This window comes from Micropterus salmoides, unplaced genomic scaffold (assembly GCF_014851395.1).
Source record: "Micropterus salmoides isolate LMB-PRFRI ecotype aquatic unplaced genomic scaffold, ASM1485139v1 Ms_hic_scaffold_3, whole genome shotgun sequence".
In the NCBI taxonomy this organism is placed as follows: Eukaryota; Metazoa; Chordata; class Actinopteri; order Centrarchiformes; family Centrarchidae; genus Micropterus; species Micropterus salmoides.
This window is the reverse complement of record NW_024042261.1, coordinates 16,626,733-16,646,986: the sequence shown is the minus strand read 5'-3', so window position 1 is coordinate 16,646,986 and position 20,254 is coordinate 16,626,733. Positions and strand designations below refer to the sequence as shown.

The following is a 20,254-nucleotide window of genomic DNA, read 5'->3' as shown; positions in this document are numbered from 1 at the left end:
AGATACAATTTTGTGAAAGTTATGCTAAATGTTTCACAAAGAACAATAATAACAATAAGCCTACTAACCGAATGCCAGATGAAAATATATAAAATGTGGGAGATGCCTATATGATGACTTTTAGGGCTTCTATGCAGCCTAAACCATCAAAAACAGCTCAGTGGAGAGAGAATTTTCCTAAGGTTTAGGCTATTTAGTCTAGGCCTATCCTATATCATCATATAAATAAAGGCCTTACGACTGAAAGAAGTCCCTAGTCTACATGATTTAATTTGCAGTGACACCTGATGAATAAATGAATGATGAATGGGTGCTACTCGTAACCAACAGAGAAAAGGCCAGTTTTAACTTCTTCGTTTGGTCACAAATCTCATGATTCTTGCAGGTGCCTATTTCCCGATTGTACTTGAAGGCACCACGCCAACCTGTCTCTCCCTCCATCCACCTGTTGCGCCGCTGCTTTCGTCGGCCACACGATGGCGTGCTTTCCAATGTTGGCCGGATGGAGGATGAATATAAGGCTTGCTCTGTCGGGGGACTTGAAGCTGTGCAGTAATAGCCTATTCGTTGCTATGTGCCGCTTTGGACCGAGGGTTGGAGGCACAGCACGAAGCTCCACATCCAGTGTCCGTGCGTCTTCGTCCTGCACGGAGCAGGTAAGCTGTCCGATGCTGTAGGTTTTAGGAATCGCTTTTTTTTTCTTGCTGCACGGCATTCTGTCTTTATAGAGGCAGAAACGCGTTGCCGGGCTAAATGCATGAATGCCACCCACATTCCTTGATGTCGGGAAAGTTGACTGGATGAGGTGAAATCGGCGGTCAAAGCACCGACGTGCCTCAGTCTTGAAATCTACAGCCTGATCGTGCATTAAATACCTTTTACTCTGAAAATGTAAATAGAAATCCACAGGAGAGCTCGCGCAGGTGGATTGGTGTTAACGTGGGCTGTTGCCATAAGCACTGAATGTAATAGGCTATAGGACTAAATAGGCTAGGCTACTTGTTAGTTATTGCATTTGCTGACAGTGTAATTGCAGGGTGCACTACTGCCCTTATAGAAATAGTTCAACAGTAGAGGTGCGGTACAATCACACATGTCACATTATATGGAATATTTTAGGTTTTGGTGAAAACGTCTTTGAATCATAGGGTATGTATTTTACACATCCCCCACACCCCTTCCCACAGTACAGAGGAACAGAGGAATGTGTTTTGAGACCTTGAAAGGCAAGTTCAGTCGCATTACTCACATTTAGTGTTCATTTCTTTTCTTAATGAAATCTACTGTTGCTCCGCCCCTGTGTGTGTGTGTGTGTGTGTGTGTGTGTGTGTATGTGGGATGGGGTGGGGGTGGGGGTGGGGGGGGCACTCCTCAAGGTCACTGACTTATGAGATAGACAGATGTTGATGAAATTATCGGGATTGTCCCGAACTTGAACTAACTAATAATCTAATCACTAAACTTTGTTTGGTAGATTATTTATTTGTTGTAATAATGCTTCTTGCAAATAAATGTTATACCACTGAAAGCCTGCTTATGTCTGCCTAAAAAATATTCTCTGCCAATGCCAAACAGCTTTTCTTTGCTTTTGACTCTTGTATGCTGGATTTAATGATTGAAGTCTGAAGAAACTAGATATATTGGCAATAACAAACAGGAGAGTCAGTAGCATGTGGCAGAACCATACACAGCCACAACAGCCTGGTCACACACTGCTGTGGGACGGCATCCCATTCTTCAACTGGCATTTGTCGCAAGTATAGAAATAAGAAATAATTATTATAATAATTCTACCAAAATTCAAAATTTGGTAGGAATAATCTACCAAACACAATTTTTCTCACTTTTTGTGCATAGTTTATATTGTTTGCTTTATTTCTATAAAAGGACTTTCCTGTAACCTCCATTGTCACCTCCATTCAAATAGCAGCCTGCACTTCATTCATTCATTCATTCATTAGGGGTGGTGATGGCTCATTGATAAGATGCTTGCCTTTGGTGTGGGAGACCTGGTTTCAATTCCTACTGTGAGACATCCACAATTGTGTCCCTAAGCCAGACACTTAATCCCTAGTTGCTCCAGAGGCGTGCGACCTCTGAGATGTATAGCAATTGTAAGTCGCTTTGGATAAAAGCGTCAGCTAAATGAATAAATGTAAATTTGTTGTTTGTCCATTCCTCATGTTCTAGGTAGAAGCTGCCAGTTTTTCAGGGCAGGACAGATAAATGAAAACACACTCTAGCACATCTCCACAAGACCTAAATCTATATCTTATTGCATTGTACTGGGTCAATTGGAGCAGACATTGATGTGCTTAACACTATATTGCAAGTATTTATTGGATGTATCATGGTACTTGTTGCATAGCTATGTTGACATACGTGTCTTATCATGGGGTGTTATCTTTCAGTATCTTTGCATTTACTTGTGCTGATGACATTTAGGTGATTTTCAGCTACCAAGAAAAATAAGTTTAAGTTAAATGTATTAGGGCAATATATCTCTATTATATACACCTGTGAAAGCTGTAATTAATTAGATTGAATCACCTATTCAACCCGCATACTCACTCTGGAAGCAGGAAATCTGAATAATAATAACATTTCTAAACTTAGAAACAAATTAAACATGTATTGAGGATATTTGAAAGCAGCTCACTATTAAGAACAAGGCCCTAACATTTTATGTGCTGAATTCATTCCTTTAAGCCTGCACTCCTGAGTCAGGCCTGCACGCTGAAAACAGAACATGCTTCCATTCAGCTCTCAGGGCGAGACTCCTGAGTTTGGGCCTTGGAAGGCAGCAGAGAGTAATGAATAATGGATGGTTTAGAGAAATGTGTATGAATGTTAGTTGGCTGAGTGTGGCGGTAATGCACTATTCCAACCAGCGCTTCTCCTCTCTGCTGTGGAAATCCTCTCAGCAGTTGTGAGTCTCACAGCACAGCAGAGCCAAAACTTGAGAGCAAAAAGGAACCCCCCCTTCCACACTTTAGGTTGGATTCGCTGCCATTTGACACAGTCCTGCCTGCAGAGACTCAGACACATCCACATGTATGGACACAAACACACAAAATGGAAAACGGAATGAGTGGAATCTTCTTCTTCTGGCTTCATTTAAAAAAAAATATTTATTCCTGTCTGAGACTCAAATTTGTTTCACCTTGGAATCCAGCACAGTGGGTCCCAAAAGATATTTTTGTGTGACCAATTTGGGTTAAAGCTGAGAGACTGGATAGTGTAGGATAGAAGAAAAACCTTCTGTTCTTAAGGATAAACCAAAGGAAGTGGAAACATTACCGAGCAAGGCAGGTCATTTTTATCCGCTATAATTTATGCTTAATAATGGAGCTGAAGTGATCGATTAGTCCATCACCATGATAAAGGCCACATGTGTACTGCAGATATCAGTCTGCGTGTGTCTGAACTGTTTTTGACGTATCTCTTTACTGCTCGGAACGTATCTGCTCTGAGTGGCATATTTATATGTCTTATTAGGTGTTCCTATGGTCTCTTATCAGGTCCACAGTGACCACTCTCAAGAGGGATAGTGAGATATTATGTCTGGTGCCTTCCCTTCATGCTCACTCTCTTTTTTCTCTCTGTGTCTCTCCATATTGCTCATTCTGTCTTTCTTTATCTCTCAGTGGCTTCGGTGTGTTTTACTTTTTCTCCAGCTCCTGGAACACAGTAATTCCCAATCGTTACTCCAGCTCCAGCTGTATAACTGCAGGGCATAAATGATAGAGGACTCTCCTTTTCTCTCTCTCTCTCTCTCTCTCTCTCTCTCTCTCTCTCTCTCTCTCACACACACACACACACACACACACACACACACACACACACATACAGTATGTTCCTAAGCTAAACCTCGGGGGTCCATCTTTCAAGAAGTCTTAACTGAGTTCTCTGCGCCAGTGTGGACTGATTTCCAAAGAAGTTTTCAGGGTGCCTCTTCCTTGTGACTTGTGTCTTACTTATTCATGAAATTCATGGCATCAGTTACATAACCTATTAGAATAATAATAACCCACGTAACCAGCCTTCCTTTAATCATACCATTAATATGGACAATGGCTTTCTGCTCAGGATATCACAGGAAGATATTTCAGGACCAAAACATGAGGTGTTACAGTATATTTTTCACTGATCGATGTATGGAGGTTGTTAAATGAAGTCGTTGCCAGAACACAAATACTAATCTTGGAGCACAATAGTGCACTGGGATGCTTAACAGGTTTTTCAACGAGTCCAGGTACGGTTCAGATGCAGGAAGGTCCAGTTAAACCACCAGATAGTTGATCAGATTAGAGCGGAAACAATTAGTTTGACTGACTGAAAGATTTTCGGCAGCTATTTTGACAATCAAGTAGAGCTGTAATGTTTAATGAATTAGTTGTCCACTAATAAATGAATCACCAACTAATTTTATAATCGATTAATTGATTTGAGTAATTCTTTAAGAAGAAAAGTCAAAATTATCTGACTCCAACATCTTAAATATGAATATTTGTTGGTTTATTTACTCCTCTGCAACAGTAAACTGAATTTCTTTGGGAATTACTGTGTTCCAGGAGCTGGAGAAAAAAACACACCGAAGCCACTGAGAGATAAAGAAAGACAGAATGAGCAATATGGAGAGACACAGAGAGAAAAAACAGAGAGTGAGCATGAAGGGAAGGCACCAGACATAATATCTCACTATCCCTCTTGAGGGTGGTCACTGTGGACCTGATAAGAGACCACAGGAACACCTAATAAGACATATAAATATGCCACTCAGAGCAGATACGTTCCAAGCAGTAAAGAGATATAAACTTCCTTTGGTTTATCCTTTCAAACCAAGCCATTTGAGAAAGTCATCTTGGGCTGTGACGTCATTTGCTGAAATTTTATAGACCAAACAACTAATTGAGAAAATAATTAACAGATTAATCAACAATGAACATTATTTCGTTATTTGCAGTCCTATAATCAAGTAATCGTTAAACTCCTTTTTTAAGCAAAAACAAATATTCTCTGGTTGAAGCTTCAATGTGAAGATTTGCTGGTTTTCTCTGAACTGAATATCTTTGGGGTTTGGATTTTTAGGTTGAACAAAACAAGACATTTGAAAACATTAAATTCAGATCTCATTTCTCAGGAGTTCCTCCCAACTTTCCCAAAGTCATACCAGTTGAGCCAACACACTCCAGCATGTAGTTCTGTGTCCACCAATTCTTATGAAGAAAGCTTATTTGTTGTACCATTTTAAAACACATGCTTCTTGTCTGCATATTATCAGAAATGAACAAAGCAAACATTGATTTTGTATATCAAATTTAGCATGCCATCTTTAGAACAGCTACACTGACAAGAGAGCAAAACACACACAGGAACCTGTAGCCCCAATAAGAGCAAATCTAATCAGTGAAAGTACTCTGGATGATGTATTTTCAAAGAGTTCCTGACTGCTAAACGACGGCCAGTTGGGAATATTTATCTTTGTCTTAATGGTGTGATATGAGGGACTTCAAACAGCTTTTTTGAAAAGCAGCTTTCCAACTGGGTTCAGGCTGCCTCTACTCCTAAGTCCCTCCTTCTTCTTCCCCCACTCTAAAAATACACATAATAATTATGTGCATAAATAAAGACTGAAAGAAAGAAAGATATAAGGCACTTCTTCCACATTCTGCTTTTTAATTCATACTCAGATATGAAGCATTAAAGTAGAGAAAACAGCGGAATGCAGGGCTTTTTTCTTCTCTTCTGTCTCCCCCTTTCACACAGCTCCTTTCTAAAGTATTTGTATGAGCGAGTGTGTGTGTGTGTGTGTGTGTGTGTGTGTGTGTATGTATGTGTGTGTGTGATGTCTTGCAGGCCGAGCAGGTGCACATTACACAGAAGGATAGGGCCGACTAAGCAGAGAGAGAGGGAGAGACCGGGGAGGTCTGTCTTATTGGTCATACAAAAGAGCCAGTGTTTTCTCTCTCTCTCTTTCTCTCTCTCCCTCTCTCATAGAGCTGAGTGAAGACAGTAGTGGCAGTGGTGGAGGAAAGAAAGAGAGAGAGGCCCTTTCGGTCATATTGTCCTTACATAGCCCCTAACCCTCTCACCCGTCACCCCACACCCATTCACCCCCTCACAGCTCTTACATTCAAGTGAATTTCATTGGAACAAATTATGTTGTCAAAGGATTTGCAAAAACATAAAAGACAAGAAACCAACAACAAGAACAGAGCATTTTAGATTAAAGTATAAATCATAAAACACAGGTGAAGACAAGCTACTGCTGCTGTCCTTTACTCTGTGTGTGTTTAAAGGCTGCATTCCTGCGCTTGCTGAGCCGTAGCTGGGCGATTAATAGTAACTAGCTGATTGTTTAAGAAGTGAAATTCCTCAGGCCCATTTTTTCCTCTGCTCTTACACACACATACGCGCACACTGGCGCTCAGTCACTCAGGCGGGCTGTGACATAGCGAAAGCAGGAAGGGATACAGTAAATAAACATAGCAGTTCACTTGTGAGGAGAGAGAGGATGGCATGTGTATATATTATTACACTGTATGAGCAAGTGTTTGTGTGTACGTATGAGAGTTTTTGGTGAGGCATTCAGGTTGAATAATGGACACTCAGTATGTGAATTGTCTGCAGGTTACACAGGGAATTCAGGACACTGAAACATTATCCACCTCTGGCTTTCTCTCTCCGGTCCTCTGTCTGCTCCTCTGTTACTCTCTTCCTTATCTTTCACTCTGAGTGTGTGTGTGTGTGTGTCTAACTCTCATTCCTCCTCTTCTCTTGGGGTTTCTTTTCTTGTTTTTTTTTTTTCTCTGTTATCTCTCACAGATCCTCTCCATCTCTCTCTCTAGTTGGTTTGATCGGCTGGACGTGCAGCCTCTCTTTTCCTCTGTTTGTGTGTCTTTAGTGTAGTTAAGTGACTTGTTTAAAATCCTTAATCATTTTATACTTGTGACTGTCATTTTTGGAGGTTTGCAACTCACCATTAAAGGAAATAACACTTACAGCAGTTATTTACAACAAGAAAAAAAAAAAAAAGATAACCTTGCATGTCCATAACAACAATAAAAATAACAATAGGCTACCAATCCACTACGATGGCTTCAACAGGTGGCATTTTATGCGAGGTATTGAATGAAGTACTCTATTGGTATCAGTATCATTTTAAGGGTACTGGTTTTGGTACTGATATCGTAAAATTTTAAATGATACCCAACCCTGACAGACATACGGTATATGTACAAAACATGATGCATGTAGTTGGTGACTGATACCTCTACAACACACACATAATGTACAAGAAATATCTCACATTGCTACTCTACACAACACAGATAATGGGTGGGTGTGTGTGTGTGTGTGTGTATGTGTGTGTGTGTGCGAGACAGATAAATCTCTTTGCTCTGTGTTCATTGTTGTTTTGTTGTTTTGGTCCCAGCAGCCTGGCTTGGGCCAATACAAATTCCTGATGTGGTATCCTGGCAATAGGCGGGTTTCCATGGCCATCGCCGGCTTGGCAGGAGAGATAACGGTCTCCCATGTGCTCTGCTTTGTGCCGTCCTTTGGTCTAGCTTGGACTCCAGGGTGAATTTCAGAGAAATGGTTTGAGGAAGAGATGATGTGATTGTGGAGGGAAGTGTGTGCAGGAAGCAGACAATGACACAGATACATACGCTTAGCTGCTCATCCCATGAAAGGAGGCAGCAGACAAGCTGGGTGGCTGTTTTGAAGAGTGTGTGTGTGTGTGTGTGTGTGTGTGTTTCCTACTTTTTATGTGAGAGGTCTGATGTGCTTGTCAATGTGTGAAGTGAGATATAACACACTTTTTGAAACAAGCATTCATAAATGTGGATGTATTGTGTGTGTGTGTGTGTGTGTGTGTGTGTGTGTCCCCTCCTCCCTTCTGCTACCCCCCGTAGTGTTAATGTTTTAATGTTTAATTGAGGTTCACAGATGAGTGATAATGATTAACACAGTGCATCTGAGTTCCCACTACTCTGACCCCATTCGTTATACTTCATGGCAGAGAAGTATACTAAGAATATCACAAAAGTAGTCTCTTGTTGTTGTATTTTAACCTGTGAAGCACCTTGGTCAACCTTGGTTGTTTTAAGTGTGCTATATAAATAAAATTGATATTGATATTGATATAAAAGATACATTATATGACTACATTCAAAAACATTTGATCATTCATCATGTAAATACTGTTTTGGCCTTTTAGGTGACACGTATAACAAGTTTAATTATCTGAACCCACCCCAATGTAGAATATAAACTGAACTGAACAATGTAACTATTTGCCCACAGACGGTCACCTAAAATGCCACTGAGGCTGCACAGTTTGAACAAACACCTCTGTGAACTGAAACATGTAGTCACACATTCCCAAAGTACATGCATGCAAGTGTGTGTGTGTCTGTGTGTGTGTTTCATGTTTTTATATTTCGGTGGGTACCTGAACCTGAATGCACACCAACACTTGGGGACTTGTGTCACCATGGGGACAAAAAGGGGGGTTCCCATGGGTAGAGACTTGCATGTAGTGGTGATGGTTTAGGGGAAGGGGCTAGAGAATGCATTATGTCAATGTAAATATGTGTGTGTGTGGGGGGGTGGGGGTGCGTGTGCATACCATTTTGTTAGAACTGGATGATTTTGCAGCAGATGTGTCACACATTACCAAGAAATTTAGTTCACATCATCACATATTAACTTACACTTGCTGCACCGGCGGAAAAAGGAAAACAAAGGAGAGAGAAAAAGATTTTAAAAGGAAGGGAGGGATGGACGAGGGTATAGGAGTGAGCAGATACTTTGAAGATACTTGTAACATCGTCGTTGAATGCCATTGCCTGTTTGAAAGCAAAGCATGCACTAGCAATAGTTTGATATTTTGGGGGTGTATCCTTATTGAGCTTCTTGCTGAGGGTTGGATGAGAAGATTCATACCGCTCTCATGTCTGTGTGCGTTACATATAAAGCTACCGCCAGCACTTGGTTAGCTTAGCCTAGCATGAAGACTGGAAACTGGTGGAAACAGTTAGCCTGGCTTTGTTCAAGGCTAACAAAATACACCTGAAGCTCTTTAATTAACACGTTATATCTCCTTTGTTTAATCAGTACAAAAGCCCAGGTGCTGGACTATTAATTGGGCGGAAGCAGTGACTTACTGAAGTCTTCCCAGCTTGTCTGGGAACATCACAGTGACAACAAGACTACGGCAGGCCTTCGGACAGAGCCAGTCTTGCTGTTTACCTCTGTTTACCCTGTTTCCAGTCTGTATGCTAAGCTAAGCTGCTGATGGTAGCAGATTAAAAAAAAAGACAGGAAAGTGGTATCAATCTTCTCATCTAACTCCTAGGAAAAAGGTATATAAGCATGTTTCCCAAAATGTGGAACTACTCCTTTGTTTTTGACTTGCATCAACTTCTGTTGCATCAGTCTGTTTCTTGGTTGTCCAAGTCTATTTCTTGAGACCAAATCAAATCCCTAATTAAACCGTTGCATCTTTTTTTACTGGCTCAATTTTGATTTTCTCAGCTGCTCAGTTTCATTCTTGCCAAAATATTATTTTGTTTTCAAAATGAATATCTCAGCATTTGGTTCTCTTCAGTTAATTTAATCTCCCTCTCCCCTCTCTCCTTCAGGTCTCTGCTGTAGAAAGACCGCCTTCTCCAGAATATGCCTCGTCTCCATGGTAACCAGCCTCAAGCAAACCCAGAAAAACATTGGGCCAAATTTGTCTACTCTTGTCCAACCTACCTGATCCTGGACCATACTGAAGAGGATTTAAACAAAAATTCACCTAAGTAAAAATTCTTAAAATATTAGTGATGTTACCTAATCCTTGTAGTTATTATAACACTTTCACAGGACCCAGAATGCCTAAAACAGTGCCTGGAAATTTAAATTGATGTCATTTTCAAAGGTTTTACTTTCTACTCTTTTGGGATCCCAATCCAGAGGACTCTCTAAATTTGTCCCCTAAAACCAAGAGGAAAGTGTTATTCAGAAGTTTGCTTTCCTTTATCGTTATGTCGGGGATGTATTCATTCTTAGTTAAGGGATCTTAAACTCAGGGGCACCAGTCCCAAACTGGTCTAAAAGGAGTCCTAAACCAGGACCAGAATGCACCAGCTGTTCAGCCAGGTGCTGGGGCAGAGGGATCTGTCCAGAGCGGGGGATCTGTTTTCTCTGGACGACTCAGAGATCGAAGACTGTCTGTCTCAGGCTCTGGACCAGATCAAGGCCATCTCCTGCTCACAGGTCTGTTGGCAGAACCAAAACACATAGATGATATTTATCCAAAATATTATAGGGCAAATGTCAGTTTAATTCATTATTTATGTTCTCATCCATAATTCATTTTTTTGTCCATAATTTTTCATTGTATGCTTAATTTTGCATCTTCTTACTGTCTGCTGGCTGACAGGACTATTTGACCAATGACAATGACCAGGCTGTGGTGGAGATTTGCATAACGCGCATCACCACGGCCATAAGGGAGACGGGCTCCATCGAGCAGCACAGCAAAGCCCTGGTGGGGCTGTGGGAGTCGTGTCTGGAACATAACCTCACCCCTCAAGGTGAAAACACAGAGGACACGCCGCATGCCAAGATAGCCTCTGACATCACCAGCTGTATCCTGCAGGTACACACACGCAGACACAAGACTTTGTTTTGTAGTGTTGTGTTCCAGAGAGAAGTACTTCTCTGTTTGTTTTAACTGCACAAACACTCCATACCTTTACACATACCTTTACATGTTGACACTTCTGAGTGTGCTCACATGGTGTAAAATGGGTACCCTGGCACAAGTGTTGCAAATATGTGATTAATCCAACAGCCAATGTGATACTTCAGCGCAAAATTTGCCGTGCAGGGTTTTGGTCTGTATGATTTAGTCAACAACCATTTATGGAAAATACATTTTAAAGTGTTTAGATTTCCCAATCATTTATAGCCGGGGAACCCCTTGAAAGAAGCAATATCTGCATGTGACCAGAGATGTAGTGGTACATATAAGCAGGCTTACAACATATACCCACCTCTGGACAGGGGGATTTACCATGGACCTACCTAAAAATAGCAACAGATATGTATCAGCGCACGTATTGCAGAGCAAGGCTGCAAGCAATCGAGTTACAGTCTACCATAACCTAGTATAATAGTAACCTGTGATGTTGACTTCCAGGGTGTGTGAAATGGCTGGGTACATTTAAAACATCAAAAGGATTGGTGGAGCAAGTATTAATATCTTGTATTTAAGTAAAAGTAGCAATATTTCAGTATAAAAGTCCTGCATTGAAAATGTCTCATTAGCTAAATGTACTTCATATTCATAATGCAAAAAAATGTCCGCTGTGAATGTTCAACAAGGCTTCTATTTATTTTATCGTTGGATTATTATTACTGATGCATTCATATGTAACTATTATATATACAGTTGGCTAGTCTAAGCTATAGCAGTGTATAGTATTTATACGCTTAACTTTTTTTTTTTATATAAAAGCTGGAGTATACACACCTATGAAGACACCTCTACACCACTGCTTGTCCCAGGTTTTGTCTATGTGATGTGATCAGTTCAACCATTGAGTAATTTTTTCCTTTGAAACCACTCAGTTTGTTTCATCTGTAAAACCAGTAGAGGCCTTACAAGGTAAAACTATTCAGTATCTCAGAGGGGAAAAAACAATGATAAGATAGAATCTAATACGATAATCTAAATTTAAGCATTATTTTTCTTCCTTTTGGTCCCGTCTGTCATCTTGTGCCCCCTGAGAGGGGTCCTGTGTCTAAACCAACACAACACAAAAATATTGATAATGCTATTTGTTTTTCTGGGTCCATTGTATAAGTTGTGGAAGTTGAGGGAAAGTGAGTCACAAGTATAAATTATGACATCCATTATGTAGCTTATCCAAAGGTGGATTTTTGCTTTCAGAGGAAATATTTTATGTACTTTTTTTGTGTATCACTGCCGAGGTCCTTTAAAATCAAAATCTTTCCTACTTTTCCCATCAGACTCGCTCTCTCTTACCTTCTCCCTCCCCCTCCCTGAATTTTCCTGTGGGAATGGGAATGTCCTTAATACCATCGTAATGAGACTTCTTGAGAAAAGGCACGCGCGCACACATGCGCACGCATTCACGCGCGCACACACGTTGAGGTGAGACCTGACAGCTCTGACAGCAGCTCCAGACTCTAAAGACCTACAACAGGCGTAAAGTCCAAACTCCAGCATTTATCAGGAGAGCATTTCTCTCTCTTCACTCTGTCACTGTTTCTTTTTTCTGTATCTTTATTTCATTCTGTCTTCCCCTGTCTCACTAGTTTGCTCTTACCTTCTCGTACCCTCCGACTATCTTTGTCTCTTCTCTGATTTCTTCTGCTCTCTTTGTCTTCCTGTTGCTTTGAACTTACAGATGCACAAACACTGTTTTTACCCTTCCACTGATACTCCCCCAGAGAGGAGAGAAGTGAGCAAAAGACTGTAGGAAGAAGGGTTTTTCATTTACACACTGCTTATATGCAACACACACACACACACACACACACACGTGGCCACAGATTTCTAGCTTATGATGGCATATTCAGTGTTTTTTTAATACAGACTGCTTGATCTGTGCTGTGCCTGACATTAAAGTGAGTCTCTAATAAGATAAAAGAGAGAGAGAGATGGGACGGATAAATAAATCTGTATATCCATACATACGATAAAAATGTAATGTGTGTTTAGATTGAAATTAGGGCCTGACAAATGAATGTAATGTAATGGAAATTGATAAATAGGTAGTTTGATGGATCATCTTGATTGGTGGAATAATAATTTGTGAATATGTTGTCTGCACTGCCATCACGTGGCAGAATAGAAATGTGACAGACACACAGAGAGAGAGATAGCAATATTGTTGTTATACATTCATGCCAATAAAGCTAATTTGAATTGAATTGAGAGAGAGAGAGAGAGAGAGAGAGAGAGAGAGAAACTCACTAAAACATAATCATGAAAAAAATCTGGTCGAAAGGCATTGATGATGAGGATGGTGGAGTCTGAAAGTGGATACACAAAGGGAAATTATAATGTCTAAGGAATGCAGGGAACATGGCAGATTAATGATATATCATGAAACATATTCAACGGAGTAAAAGTAATGTATGTAGCTACTGCCAAGGATCTGAAAAATGGAAATGGAAATCTTTTCTCCACAGCTAAAAGGCTTAAAAGCAGAGGGATTCTCTCTCCACCTTCTCTAGAAGCATTGCAGCCTGGGGGTGGGGCTGGATCAGAAGCAGTCTCCTTTGGCTGCTTCTTTTCCTCATCTTTCTCTGTCTCTGCTGTCTCACACAAACACAGACACACACACACACACACACACACACACACACACACACACACACACACACACACACACACACAGACTTGGTATCAGTTTGTCCTGTTGAGGGTGCTAGTGCATTTCAAATCCCCTTCCTGTTGTTCCTTCTTTGAATGTTCACAGGTACAAACTTGCGCATGTGTATGCATCCTCAAATACAGCAACAATTTTCTTTTCTCCCCTCCACACTTTGATCAGTTTGGTAAATGTGAACAATTTAAGTCAGCGCAAGCACTCATTGTACTGCTTGAGGAAACTAGCTGTAGTTGGCTCTCTATTCTCCTCACTTTGCAAAAAACCCGGGTGGTGCAGATGCATTGCATCTGAACAGAGATTTTCTAAATATTTCTTTTTGATAAAAACAATAAAAGTGGTGATAAAGGTTTGGAGCAATACTGGGGATGCTGTGTGTGGGCTTAATGGACCGTACCAGTTTTTTTGCACGTTTGAACACTTTTACCACAAATCACGTTACAAAGTATTTACAGTTATTACTTTTTTATTATCATCTGGCTTGTCCATTAAACTCAAGAAAGAAGAAATGTTACTATGGAAAGGTTTTTGTCAAATGTCCCAAATAAAATCCCCTGTGTTGACAATTGGCAGTTGCTGTCACCTCATCCACCACTCTTCTTTCATCCCCTTCAGAACTACAGTTGTCCGTCGGTCATGGTGCTTGCTGTCCCGGTCGCGGTGCGGTTCCTGCAGAGGGGAAACAGGGAGCTGAGCAGGAACATGTCCAGTTATCTCTCCCTGGCTGCTATAGCCAAGGCTGACCTGCTGGCTGAACACACAGAGGCCATAACAGTCAGTGTGCTGGGAGGTAGGACACACATACAAGTGCTCATACACGCGCACATACTGTACGCACATATTAACATACATGCACACAAATGCATCTGCATGAACATATTTTAATCCTTGTGCAGCCATACCTCACTAGATGTTGCTGTTAAAAAGACCTTTTTTCTCCATACAATTGGTTTAAGTGGTCTCCTGTGTTTCTCTTCTCTCCTTAGTTTCTGCAGTCCCACATTGATATTCTTACACACTTAGGCATATGTGTATGTGTGTGTGGGCGTTTGCCCTTTGAGTCACAGAAGGAGCTTTGCAGGAAAGCTCTGCTTATGAATGAGCATCGAAAGGATTCTCTAACAAAGCCATCATAGGCTTTATTCTATTTATTTAGTTGTCAGTGGTTGACATGTATTGGCTTGCAGAAATAGCACTTGCATGCTCTTATTGTGAGGGCTGTTAGCAGACCTGCAACAATGGGATCAGCTGGTTTACTGGAGTGGAAAAATGGATTACTGTTGTAATCAGCAGTTGTAGTAGCAAACCGCAGTCTTATCCTATCATGAGCCATAGTGAATAATGGTATAATGATTGGTAGCTCCATATCATTGAGGATAATAATGATGGTAAATAACAGCTGTTACAAATAATAATTTCTCTGATGACCCTTTTGATGTCGTATGGAAATTCATACGTAAGAAGGAGGTGGAGAAAAGGGTAATTGCTGTTTGGTGTTGTGCAGTTTATCTTGTTTTTGTCTGTCTGTGCTACGTAAACATTTTCTTGAACTTGGTTCCGTTTTCTGTACTTTACTTTTTGATCAAAACATATTAAAAAGGTCCATTGCTCCATTCATTGATTTGCCACATAAATACAGCGTTGTTCCATCTTGTGCACACGTTATTCTATTCATTTGTGTATTCAGCCCCGCAAGGAATTAAAATTTCAAACAGTTGAAGAAAAACAAATTTGTTTTCCCATTGACCAAAGCATATTAAGTGTGTGCACGTATCCTCTCAAAGTGCTCTGAAAATCCTCCTGGAGCTTAATGTGAAATTGTCCTCAAGCATTGATCTGATCAGTATTTTTCAGTAACTTCCCTTCTTAACAGTTAGGGTCAGAGAGGGGAGCTGAGCTGACATCTGGTCAGTGGTTAAAGGTTCAGTGTGTAAGTTTTAGTGGCATCTAGTGGTGAGGGTTGCAATTGACCCTTCGCTAAGCCACGCTGCAGTATAGGTCTCACTCTAACTGGGGTCCGACACTTTCATGGATGCGCTCCATTGACTCTAATGCAAAAAGAGTAGTTTTCTAGCTTTCTTTGGCTATATTTTATTTTTATTTATTATTTATTTTTACTTTATTTTAAGATATGGTCAAATGCTGTTCCTGGGGCACTTGTAATAGTTAAAGTTGCTACCTAGAGAGGTTGAAAGGAGAAGTACGATTTATTCTCTTTCCAAAACCTAAAATCAATCCAGAAAAATGTAGGCTGTGGATTGTTTCTAATGTAACGTCTTCCTACTGAATGGAACAAAATAAAGCCCTACTGTTCTGCTTGTTAATGATTGTAATAATGAATAGAGGCCTACCCAGCTTTACGGGGACAGTGTTGATCATTCATATCGTTGTCTTTGGTCACAATCGTCAGTTCACTTGGTTCACTTGTACTGTGTGATCGGTAGGCTTTAGCTTCTATCTTTAATTTTTTTCACGTCTGTTTGAGTCGAGACGACAGCCTGAATACAACCTTCAAATGTATAATGCAACTGCAAAACTCTCTGCTTCTTTCTGAGCTCACTTTTTCCAACAAATTTGACAATATTTCTTCAGGGAGTGCAGTAGAAGACAGTTTGTCAGACTTAGCAACAGTAACTAAGGGTGGCGGGGCTTAGCTCACGGTGCATTCATGTGCTCCTTGGATGGTCCCTTTTCCCAAGTTGTGTTGAGTTCACCAGAGCTTCACAGGTTGCCACTGGAGTCCTCCTCCACTCCTCTTCCATCCACCAGCTCTGTGATGATGACATCACGGAGCTGGTGGATGTTAGAGACCTTGCGCTCCTCCACCTTCCGTTTGAGGAAGCCCCACAGATGCTCAATAGGGTTTAGGTCTGGAGACATGCTTGGCCAGTCCATCACCTTTACCCTCAGCTTCTTTAGTAAAGCAGTGGTAGTCTTGGAGGTGTGTTTGCGGTTGTTATCATGTTGGAATACTGCCCTGTGGCCCAGTCTCCAAAGCTAGGGGATCATGCTATGTAATAAAGCAGATGTTTAAATTATTTGAAATCGCAGATGTACATATTTAGAATTTTTTTTTTCTTCCTAGCCTTTTCTTGCCACAGCTGAATGCTATGCTTCAGTGTGTCACAGTACATGTCATTCATGGTTCCCTCAATGAACTGTGCCGGCAGCACTCATGCAGCCCCAGACCATGACACGCCCACCACCATGCTTAACTGTAGGCAAGACACACTTGTCTTTGTGCTCCTCACCTGGTTGCCACCACACACGCTCGACACTATCTGAACCAAATAAGTTTATCTTGGGCTCATCAGACCCCAGGACATGGTTCCAGTAAACCATGTCCTTAGTCTGCTTGTTTTCAGCAAACTGTGGGCTTTCTTGTGCATCATCTTTAGAAGAGGCTTCCTTCTGGGATGACAGCCACACCGACCAATTTGATGCAGTGTGTGGCGTATGGTCTGAGCACTGACAGGCTGATCCCCCACCCCTTCAACCTCTGTGCCCTCAACTTCTTTGGTCGACCATGGTGAGGCCTGTTCTGGTGGAACCTGTCCTGTTGAACCGCTGTATGGTCTTGGCCACCATGCTGCAGCTCAGTTTCAGGGTCTTGGCAATCTTCTTATAGCCTAGGCCATCTTTATGTAGGGCAACCATTCTTTTTTTCAGATGATAAGAAAGTTCTTTGCCATGTTGAACTTCCAGTGACCGGTATGAGGGAGTTTGAGAGCGATGACACCAAATTTAACACACCTGCTTCCCATTCACATCTGAGACCTTGTAACACTAACGAGTCACATGACACTCTGGAGGGAAAATGGCTAATTGGGCCCAATTTGGACATTTTCACTTAGGGGTGTACTCACTTTTGTTGCCAGCGGTTTAGACATTAATGGCTGTGTGATGTGTTATTTTGAGGGGACAGAAAATTTACACTGTTCACAGGCTGTACACTCACTACTTTACATTGTAGCAAAGTATCATTTCTTCAGTGTTGTCACATCAAAAGATATAATCAAATATTTACAAAAATGTGAGGGGTGTACTCACTTTTGTGAGATACTGGATATAGATGGAAATGGCTCACTCTAAGGTAATAAAAACATAATAACAGTTCATTATGTAAGGTCTTTATACACCATTGAAAATAAAGTTATGTGTATTATAATGCATTTCCATCGATAGATCCTCCTAAATATTACACACTGAACCTTTAAAGACAGCTATTCCCTGTAACCTTTTTTTCTGCCCGTGTAACTTTTTTTTCAACATGTTTTAAAGCTCATTAGTGTAGTGTAGGTGTCTAAAGGGCCATAGTTAGCACTGTTTGATGGAGATCTGTTTACCCCCCCAGGCCTTCACACACACACACACACACACACACACACACACACACTCTCCATTAATAAACACACACAAGGAGGTTGCCGTGGCAGAGGTTTAGATAATGAAGTTTACTTTCTCTAGAAATAACGTGATTTTGTGTGGCTCTGTGGGCATTTGTGCAGGTGTGTTCTCTGTGAATCATTCTACTCGTGAACTACAATCAACTAACACCTCATACACACATTGGCACACACACACACACACACACACACACACACACACACACACACACACACTAGCACGTGGTGCTAATCACTTCATGCATCAGAGTGAGGCAGCCACCACGGTGATGCACCCACTGAGCACATTTTCTGCCAGCAGCTCAGCACATGAAACAGCTTAGCCCTCTGCTGTCTGGTTCATTTTACAAGTGATGTTTAGCCAGAGTTTGGGCTTAACTCGTCAGATCGTTAGAACACACTTTGCGCCATTGGTTAATAAAACTGTGCAAAAATAGAGATAGCAAGTGGTCCCTGCCAATTAACATAAACAGTAAAACAACACAAAACATGACAACACTTACAGCTTCCAAGTTTGAAGTCAGGTCACGTACAGCCCATGGCGATCCATCCTTGCACCGTTCCAAAGCTCATTACTGTTGTGGAACTTTTGAAGCACTAATTTATTAATTTAACATGCCATGAAGTGTAAAGTATGAACATTGCGGTTGTTGCGGTGCTTGCCATCCTCCACAGAAGCCTTGACCAATAGCACGGTATTTCAATTTTGCGGTTATCGCTATTTTTTGGCTCCAAGCAAAGTTCAGGATGGCAGTGAGTAAGTATGCTATACGTGCATATTTTATAGTTTCACATCTGTCATTTTCTGTCAATTGGCTCCTGAGGCATTACCTTGTAAGGACTCAGGGGTAAACACACATACCTTTTTTTTTCTGACTAACCCCACCCCCATTTGAGTAATGCAATACCTGCTTATAGACTGTATAATTTAAGTGCTGTGTTTGTACAGCTGGCCCTGTTTAACACAACTTTATGCACTCTGTGTGGCGCCAAAGTCAAAATCAGTTCATCTGACAGTTCTTTGTATCAGTACGTAATTTTAATGTGTTTCATTTTAACATTTACAATTATAAGTTCACATACTAGTATCACATTCTTAACCGTCAGTTGCTCAGGGATGATATAGTCACAATGTTTCGAAATTTTTAAATTTCTTTCCAAAAGGTTTATGACACCCCCAAAGTCATCACATATATCACCATTAGGGACACTAATGTGCACTCTAACACAGTGAAACCTAGCCTTGTGTGTGAGTTTAGGGAGAAACACAAATAAAAAGAGAGAAGAAAAAGAAATAAAGGGACAAAGAGGAGGAAAAGATGGGATAAATAGAAAGTTAAATGCAGATACACTAAAGCTCAGATAGGAGTTGATGACCTGAGGGTGGGCCTTATTAAAGCTGGAATATAACACGTACACTGGCGTGCACACACACACACACACTGAAAATGGAGACAGGATGAAAGTGAACCAGTCTTGCTTGAGGGCTTTATTATAGCGAGTGCAGATTTATGTTTCCTTGGGCAGTTTTTAATGCAGCCTAGGCAGTTTCAAGTGTTTACCCAATGCTGAGACTCATCTACTGTTCTCTGAACATTTGAACCTCATGTTGCCATTTTAACAAGCCCCTACCTCTCTTCTCCCCTATGAAATCTCAACATAAACACAGAATTATAAAGCATGCAGAACTGTGCACACACACAGACGTAGCTCATAGAAGCAACAACAGATGACTTGTTTTCAGGAAGTGAGGTGATGTAATGGGGTTTGGGATTGTGATGTTGATGATAGGGGTGTGATAGGTTGGTTACACGAGCTAACAGGATGGATGGACTCTGCATGTGTGTGTGTTTGCACTGTGAGTTTGTTTCTGAAGGTTGCCTCATGGGGGGTTTTACTCATTATGCACAAGGCTGCATAATGAAACAAAATTTGTAGTTCCTTCATGCTACACAAAACATATAATTAAGTGTAGGCCTGTATTAAAATATGTAACATATAAAATGAAATAAAACAATACAATTATTTATATACATACTTACAGACACGTACAACTTATACCCCGAACATTCCACGGTGCATTTTTTGAATTTGCATGGGGTGAATGTAAACTGCAGCAACCAGATGATGGTATGAAACTTACAAATAAACATTTAGGAGTCCATCTTGACTGCGTTTGTGCACCAAGCATCATCGATGTAAAACACAGAGTCCACCTCCTCTCATCTTGCCAGAGTCTTGCGCTGGCAGCTTGGAACATGGACCACCTGCCGATGTTGATTCTAGGTAAAGGAAGCCAGCAGCAGGATACAGTGTGAAGGTTTTATAGCCTGCTGCAGTGACCCACAACAAGACTCGGTCATTATCAGATGTCACACACACACACACCACACAACCGTGTGTGTATGTGTTTACACAGAAACTTATGGC

General features: G+C 41.0%; 1 protein-coding gene across 4 annotated transcripts in view; it reads left to right on the top strand.

Moving 5' to 3' along the window:
- The first annotated feature begins 514 nt into the window (after positions 1-514).
- Positions 515-20,254, top strand: part of veph1 (ventricular zone expressed PH domain-containing 1) — an 80,613-nt gene continuing 60,873 nt past the window's right edge. For all 4 annotated transcript variants that reach the window (XR_005440555.1, XR_005440556.1, XM_038693147.1 and 1 more), the window contains exons 1-4: positions 515-656; positions 9,651-10,269; positions 10,436-10,654; positions 14,034-14,208. Coding sequence is in view for 2 of the 4 variants with exons in the window: in XM_038693147.1 (XP_038549075.1) it covers positions 10,132-10,269; positions 10,436-10,654; positions 14,034-14,208 (532 nt within the window). In the remaining 2 variants the exon portion in view is untranslated. The remainder of the gene's footprint in view (positions 657-9,650; positions 10,270-10,435; positions 10,655-14,033; positions 14,209-20,254) is intronic.